General features: G+C 37.7%; 1 protein-coding gene across 1 annotated transcript in view; it reads right to left on the bottom strand.

Moving 5' to 3' along the window:
• Positions 1 to 8,756, bottom strand: part of UHRF1BP1L (UHRF1 binding protein 1 like) — a 52,797-nt gene that overhangs the window by 5,242 nt on the left and 38,799 nt on the right. The window contains exons 16-20 of the mRNA XM_044679158.1: positions 8,355 to 8,521; positions 7,404 to 7,546; positions 6,348 to 6,498; positions 3,117 to 3,373; positions 2,265 to 2,373 (exon numbers count right to left, since the gene is read on the bottom strand). Coding sequence (XP_044535093.1) covers positions 2,265 to 2,373; positions 3,117 to 3,373; positions 6,348 to 6,498; positions 7,404 to 7,546; positions 8,355 to 8,521 — 827 coding nt within the window. The remainder of the gene's footprint in view (positions 1 to 2,264; positions 2,374 to 3,116; positions 3,374 to 6,347; positions 6,499 to 7,403; positions 7,547 to 8,354; positions 8,522 to 8,756) is intronic.

The following is an 8,756-nucleotide window of genomic DNA, read 5'->3' as shown; positions in this document are numbered from 1 at the left end:
AAGAAAGATATAGATGGGGAGAGAAAGGGAAGGAGAAAAGAAGAGAGATGGATAGACGGATATGGCTGCTATTGTAGTGTCATTTTAGTAACCATGTGTTACGCCCCTACTGTCCTAGGGAATGTCAGGCTCTAGTCACAAAGAGGCAAAAGGAATGAGGCCCTATTCTCAAGAAGCTTCTACTGAGGTCAACTACATTTACACAGGAAAGTGATGAGAAAGCAGCTTCAGGGCAGGAAGAACACTAAAAATTAGAGGACCAAGGGTGAGGAAAGGCCTCGTGTAGAAGGTTCTCAACTTTGAATGCAGCTGGACCTTTTGACAGGCAGAGGTGAGGAGAGAGATCATGCCAAGATGTGAAGGACAGAGAGTCTGGGAGAAAGCACTGATGCAGGAGGAGGAACATCACAAAAGGATGTTTGGTTGAAATGTAGAACATTTACAGTCATCCTGGACAGAGAGGCAGAGAAGAGCTTGAAATGCCCAACATGGGCCTAAATTTTATTCAAGAAGTAAGTGGGAGCCACCAGAGCTTATAGAGCAATGGAGTTGTGACATGGTTAGACTGACATTTTAGAAAAATCAATTTGGCACCTTTGTGGGAAGATGGGTAGGCTGGAGGGGAGAGTCTGGAAGCTCTTGTAATAAACAGTTCATAAAAAAAATGGTGATAAGAGCCTGAACAAAGGCTGAAGCTTTGTTAGGGGAGAGAAAGGAACAGATAGAAATGGAAAGGATCTGGCAAATGCCTGCATGTAGGAGGAAAGGGTCCAAGATGACTTTGAGGTTGTGTACCTAGATGAAAACAGAGAAATCAGTGCCCTTGGAAAGAAAATGAAAAATGTGAAGGAAGGATAGATTTGGAGTAAAGAAAATAAGTTCTAGTTGGACATGTTGTTTTGGAGACACCTAAGGGAGATTCAGAACTGGAGTTTAGAGGAGAGATAAAGGATGAGTATGTAAATTTGAGAATCTGTTTAGAGGTAATCATTGACCTGAAGGAAGTTGATGAGATTTCTGAAAGGTTAAAACAAAAAGAGGGTCCTCGAGTACAAAGAAAAGGGACATGAATGGTGATTCAGCAAACATATCTAAGAAGTGTGTTATTTAACATTTTCCTCAGGGGTGTGTGTTTTTATAACCATAATATCTGAATTATAATCTATAATGCAAGTTAATTCTACTCCTTTAGGGGTAATCTCAGGGGAGTAATGCTAGTTCTCAGAAGAAAATGTATGTTTTGTAATCTATAATATAAAGTTTAAATTCTTTGAGAGTAATTTCAGGATAAGGATTTTGCCATCTCCCCAGAATCCAGACGATAAACCTGTTTGGTGAAGACACCATGAAGATGCCTAAAGACCCTTCAGTGGATCATGAAGATCCATATTTGAACTTTGGGGCACAGTTGATTTTAACTATGGGGAGTTGAATGGACTGAATGTATTTATTTTGAATGGATACTCTTATGCCAGTGGGGGACTACCCCAAAATGGGCTTTTTGTCAAGGCGGCTAGCTTTTGTCCTCTTTTCTTTTGGTTTAAGATCCACTGAAAAAGACCAGTCTTTTTCAACGGATCTCAGGGGTGTAATGTGTTATTTAAAATCACTTGGGATACTTGGAACTACATTTCCCGTGATCCCCAACAGGTTTCCTGTTTTGGATTACGTATTCAAGGTGAGGGAAGGCTTTAAATAGGGGGAAGTGACTTTGAGCTTCTTTTTAGCTACCTGAGCACATGAAGATAGAAAAGGTAAAATGGCTGAGGCAAGAGTTTGAATACTTACAGGTGTGTGGTCTAATGATTTTTATCTCTATCAGCATGGCTTTTATTAAAATACTATTCTCCCTTTTAATCTCGGCCCTCCTCATTTTTAAATACAACAGAAGGAAAAGTGAGGCAGTAGAAAAAGACATAGGAAAGAAGAAGTTCATGGAAACTCAGAGAGAACAGAGCATGAGAGAAGCTCAGGGGTTAGCAGTGCCAAGTCCAGAAAAGGTCACTTGACTTAGCAGTTAAGAGATTGTTGGTAATCTTAAGAAAAGAAGTTTCAGCTGAGTGTAGGACTGGAAAGCAGAGATCTCTTGGTAAAATGGTCCCTAACTTAAGGCAGCACCTGCTACCACCCTATGCATTGCACACACACACATCCCCACATGCACATACACAAGAGCGCACAGAACAAGTGCTTGGGACATACAAGTAGAAACAAAACGACTCTCCTCTCCGGCAGCCCTACTCCTCCGATGTTTTCCTGCCTACCTCTGACATGAAAAGAGCCATCGTCTTGTCTCTCTACCACCAGGTGATCAATATGTAGCATCACAGGGGCTGAGCCAGGGGCTACCATGTCACTGTGTGGGCTGTCATCCTATAGACAAGAAAAGGAAAAGTCTTCATGCTGTTGCTATGAATTTAGTTCATGGTAAAATAATGTTCTTTTAACAAACATTTTCCTCAAATGAGGAAACTGAGATGTAACATCTTATATTGTGTTTCCTAAGAAACTAACAATTGTATTCACCCTGGTGTCTCATCAAAAAACAAAACAAAACAAAAAAACAGGAATGGGACAGCTAGGTGGCTCAGTGGATAGAGAGCCAGGCCTATAGCCAAGAAGTCCTGGGTTCAAATCTGGCTTCAGATATTTCCTAGTCATGTGACCCTGGATAAATTGCTTAATCCCTATTGCCTAATCTTTACCACTCTTCTGTCTTGGAAACAAAACTTAGTATCAATTCTAAGATAAAGGTTATTGGGGAAGGGGAGGGGCCGAGGGGGGGAGAGAAAGAAACAGGAAAAACCAAAGTCAAAGCCAGAAAAATGGATATTTGCCCAAATATTGCTAAAACTTTGGGGAAGGGACCAGATCAGGGAGTTCCCTGATGTAGGGACCTGCGGTGAGGAAATTTCCTCTGCCAAGGCACTGCTGCCTACCTATCAGCAGCTACTCAGTCTTCAGACTAGCCTGAGGCATTTCAAGAGCCTTGCCTGAGGTCAGGAAGCCTGTTCAGGGCAAAGGCAGAAAGATCTAAAACCAGGCCTTCTTGATTCAGAAGCTGGCCCTGATTCTATAGAACATGTCAAAAATAGAAAAATAATTTGTTCACATACTTTCAAATTTATCTTTGAATTGGAAACTTGTATTTTCATTGGCATAACTGTCCCAACAGTCTCATCTTCCAGAAAATGTTGAATATTCATCAAAGAAGACATTAAAAACTCAGTGCTAAAATTTTCTATGTGACACTGCAGAAATCCGGTTTTTGCAGCTAGTGAGGAATGTATCCCAGCACTAGGACCACTTTCAAATCTCAGTGTAATCTCAGGTGAAGACTTGGCAGTAACAGTCACAGCTTTACGATCTGAAACTGGAGAAAATACATACAGGAGAAGGTTAGAGAACTCATCAGCATCCAAAAACATATCCAATTCTCTTCCATAAAAGAATAATTGCCATGTTTACTATAATCAGTAATAGATACAAAGGAGTTTTATATCACATTTCACTCCCCCTTACCACCACTAATAATCTAAGGGCTATTCTTTGGTATAATTTAGAGAAATACATAGACACATAAAGACCAAACACACACTCCCTCCTCTCCCTACCTCCCTCTCTCTTCTTTATATCTAACACTTCATAGGCAACTCTCTGCCATGATCGCCACTCCTCCCTGCCCCCATTACTTTACTGAATTATTTCTATTTTAAAAATAGAAGAAGCTGCAATAAGAGATTAACTCAAGTACATTACTCTGAAAATATCCCACAAAATACTGCTAATACTCAGGGTGTGTGAATGTGTATTTGTATGTCTTTGGGATACACAGTGAATGTTCATAATAATGGATAACATAGGCAGTAGAGAAGTCAAAATCAACTCATAAATTTATCTCCAAAGACTCCTCAGAAGCCTGTTGGGGCTTTTGGATTATCCCATTTGGTCCTACAATAAGGGGAAGGCAACGACCTCAGGCAATGCTGGTGTCAGGGGCCAATGCATTCTAGGTTAAGAGGTTAAAATGTTGGGAATTTTGCATAATTCTCAGTAGAGGCATTTAGTCCTCAGGAAGAGGAAAAGGAGAAATTAAGGAACTTTCACTTACACCCTAAAATCTGGGAGTCAAACTCATGGCAAAGCAGGGAAAAACAAAAACAAATCAGGCAATTTAGGAAGCCATTGAGATTGAATTCAAGTCATAACTACTTCAATTTCTAAGATAGTAAATAATTAACACTTTCAAAAAGACATTTTAGATTTTTTTTTTAAAGAATTAGATGTGTCTAATAGTTCTCAAGCCCCTAAGACTTTGGGAGAGGGTAAAGGAGAGGAGGGTTCTTCTTAATATAAAAGAAAACACGAGGCAATGTGAAAAAGCTAGGAAGTAATCAATACATGATGGTTCTTGAATCAAAGATGTGGGAAATGTCAGCAGTTACTTATCTCTAACAAACTGAGATCAATTCACATCAAACATAATGTTTCACCATAATTTAATTTGGCTCGATAGCACCTAAGGAAACACAGGCTTCATTAGGAAGTTCAAGGTCAGAAATACTTTTAGCAATCAAAATCATATTTATTTTTAGACAAATAAAAACATTTCTATTATTCAAAATCTTTTCCCCTTTAACTGGGGTATAATGGAGCCTAATTACAATTAATCCAAAATATTTATAATGATTATCTCTTATATGCCTATACTTGTCAATTAAATCCATGTCATGTAGCTAGGTCACAAAATGCCTCTGCTCATTCAGGTAACTGAATTCCCTCAGCGGAGGCCACAGTGTCTCAGGTTACACCAGATTTTGCAATATGCTGCTCTGGCTGATTGAAGCTCCAACAATTTGTAGATATACTTTAGGCTTTTTTTGTTGTTGTTGTTAATAAGGCCCATTTTTTTTTTTGGAGCCCATCAAGCTATTTTACCACAAATTATACTTTTACACTCAAAGAATTACCTGAGAATATAGACTTATTGCTCACTGAGTAACTTAGTAAGTATTCACTATATAACTCATGAACAAGGCACCCTGGGATACTTCTTTCTTCAAAAAAAAATTATAGCAAAAGGGCAAATTTGATAGATCTGGGTAGGAAAAAAGATGAAACTAACAGGAAATTTGGGCACCTGTAAATAATCTATATGGATATTACTGCAACATGGGATCCAGGAAGAGATAAGGTTTCAAATACCTACATTCTCCCTTTTCTAAACATTCATTTAACTTGACTCTCAGTAATTTCCCTGTTTTGATGTATTCCTACAGTTTGGGCTTGGCTTCCCTAACTCCATGAGGATTTTAGCAACTCAAGCACTCTCATCGGCAGTGCCTAGGCAAAAGAGAAGCCTCATGCTCTCCATCTCTTGGATGCTGTCTTATAGACAAATGACACATTTACCTGAAATTCCCAGGATGAATGGTGAGAACACATTTATTTGATATCATGCAGAGCTGAATTTATTTCAACATGTAATGTACCAGATATAGCATTCTGTGTATACAGCAAAGAAAAAGATCGCAACTCAGTGCATTTTTAAAAGATAATGGAAAATAAACATTGTCATTTTCAATCTATACTTCCAATCTAATGAGCAATTTCTTGAAGTGAACCAAGCCAAAGCACTACATGAGATCTAGATTTATATTAGCTCTGAAAAGGATATATCATAATTCATTTTCGTATTCACAAGCTTTATTTATTTTGTGGCTTAAATCTAAATTGGGAGTGAGTTGCAGCTCTCTAAAGTTAGCATGGAAGCACCAGGAGGTTAGGGAGCACACATCTTCCAACCACCCACCATAGTAGCATATACAATGGGCACTTTGATCAAGGACGTGGCAGACACAAGCTTGCATCACAGGATATTAAGACATTCAATCTCTACATTGAGAATTCAGTTTTCCTTCTTTCAAATGAGAGGAAACCACTATCCTTCCCAGAAGTGACCCATCATATCAAAGGGTGTGAAGAGAAAAAAAAAAAAAAAGACAAGTTCTGGACATACGAGAGATAACAATCACATATAAAAAAATGAAGAAACTGCTATTAAGTTATGTTTCTATATTAATTCTACAATAATTCTCCAATTCAGACTATAGCCTTTTTGGAAATAGCAATCAATCTAAACTGATTGACTAAACAAGTTCTGGTCTTACTAGAAATCAAAGTCAATATTCTATGAGTACTTCTACCATGAAACTAACAGAAAGGCTTTCTTGATTCCAATTATGTTAAAGAAAGATACTGTACTAAGCTATAATGCATAAGCCAAGCAATGTCATTTCTCTCAAGCTATCATCTGTAAAAGAACTGCTGATCATACATGCTCTTACCTACTGGACGATTGCAAAAATATTGCCGAATGCTGACATTGCCTAGTTGGCTGGGAGACACTTGGTTCACTTGAAGGCAGATTTCAGTATCTTCTCCTCGGATATCAATTTCCCCATTAACACCAGTGATTTTAAACACCACAACTGACATCTGTTAACAAACACAAATCAAGTGAGGGCAATGGACCAAATTTAAGATAAATTGGTCAAAAAGTTATGAATAATAGGGGCAGCTGGGTAGCTCAGTGGAGTGAGAGTCAGGCCTAGAGACAGGAGATCCTAGGTTCAAACCCGGCCTCAGCCATTTCCCAGCTGTGTGACCCTGGGCAAGTCACTTGACCCCCATTGCCCACCCTTACCAATCTTCCACCTATGAGACAATACACCGAAGTACAAGGGTTTAAAAAAAAAAGTTATGAATAACTTTTTTTCTATACATAAGGGAACAGAGGAAAACAGCATTTCATTCACTTAAAACAGAGAAAATAGAGGAATTCTGGGATCACAAAGATTAGGGTTTTATCATTTATTTTTTAAATTATCTACTTCCTTGCTTCATGAGACTTCTTGCCAAGACCTGATTTGTGCCATTCTCTTAATCTGCCAAAAGAATCCTGCCCTTGGCCAAAAGTGTTCTAAAATTGGATCTACGTGTTCTTTCTTTACGATCCATTATCGCCACAATTCCAATCAGTGTAAACCTCCCATAGAGAGATCTCTGGTCTCTGTGCTTTTTGAATTTTGTTTGGAAGCAAAAAAGTAAAAGCAAGGCAGGAGAGAAGAAAGGACAAGAATCAGAAATGGTTGGAACTGCATGACTCAAGGATGAAGCACATGGTAAATGAGCAGGGAGCTCCTTCCAACAAGAGCAAGCATTAATGCCTTAGAGGCTGAAGACTGAACCTCCCTGCTGTACAAGTCAAACTGCATTCCTCATTGATTTCATGCCCAAAGAGTATACCAGGTCCCCAGGAGGAGCTTCAAGATTTTGGAATGGACATGCTAAGATGAGCTGGCGGTGCATTTGCTTCTACAGAATCTCCTCAAACCATTTACCATTTCTTCATGACTTTCTTGAGCACTCTCTGAATTTGTACTGACGGCATCTGGAGAGGACTCTGCACAATTTTGAATCTTTGCACCAACACTGGTATTTTCTAATGGGCACTGGTAATTCATATGTGAGATCTCTTCAATACCTATATTAAGAGAATTGAACTAATGTTTTACAAAGTTCACTTTCTATACTTGTAACATAACATTTATCTAACAACAGTTATGTTAAAATGAAAAAAATCATTCAAGTACTCTAACAATAAAAATACCCCCAAACTTTCTATATCTTTAATGTTATCCCAAGGTCATACAGCTATTTCTCTATATTTACTTCAGAACTTTCACTGATTTTGACATCACATTTTTTATAAAAATTATGTAACAGTCTTTTCTATATTGAAAATTAGATAATGAAATTATATCTTCTGATTGTCATTCTTTTTCCTTAATTGAATTTTTAAATTACATTTAGAAACAAGTTATGACAATTGTTTTCTGACATTCTGCAATTCATATTCTCTCCCTCTCTCCCCACCCTCCTAGAGACAATACTCTGATATAGGTTATATCAATGCTTTTATGCAATACATATTTCCATATTCCCCATGCTGTGACTGAAGACACATATCACATCTGATTCTCATTTTAAGGAATATGAAATTGTACCAAGTATTTTTTTTTTCATTTTAGTGACAAAGATTATCACAGTTCCTAAAGGACATGTAACTGAATTTTATAAATCTCCCTTTTAACATATATAAGCAACTCTTTCCTTCACATTATACTATAACCTCTGAGTTTTGTGGAGATGTTTTAGATATTCACCTCTCTCCCTCTCCCTCAGAGAAACAATCACAAAATCTAATCCAGGCTGAGAAAGTGTTGGGAGCAGGACTGCCAAACACTTTGAAAAATAATGCTCATTTCATTTCTTAAGACAGGTGGTCTTACCTTTTTCCAAAAATACATGGCTATCATTCTCTAAAAGTTGTTCTTCTAGCATCATGCTGTCAATTGAAATTGCATCCAATGAGACCTGTGATGGACTTCTCTTCATGTTCTTATAAGAAACAGAGAAGGCAGGCAGAGTGGGTGGGCAGCGTTCCTTAGGCTTTCCACTTTTTAAACATGTAAAAATATTAAGGAATTGTTATGAGTAAGGGAATTCTAGTATAACATTTTCTCACAACTAAATAAAACAAAAACACCTACATTATCCGAAGATATTAAAAATTAGCTACTTTAAGAAATAGTGAACATTCAAAAAATATTCAAAAAACATTCATAACAAATATTTTAGTCATTACTAGGAATCCATTAAGTTAAGGTACTAAAAGTCCAATGGCAAGTGAG

Source organism: Gracilinanus agilis, chromosome 5 (assembly GCF_016433145.1).
Source record: "Gracilinanus agilis isolate LMUSP501 chromosome 5, AgileGrace, whole genome shotgun sequence".
NCBI classification, from domain to species: domain Eukaryota; kingdom Metazoa; phylum Chordata; class Mammalia; order Didelphimorphia; family Didelphidae; genus Gracilinanus; species Gracilinanus agilis.
Note: the sequence above shows the minus strand (reverse complement) of the source record. Positions and strands in the feature narration are given on the sequence as shown.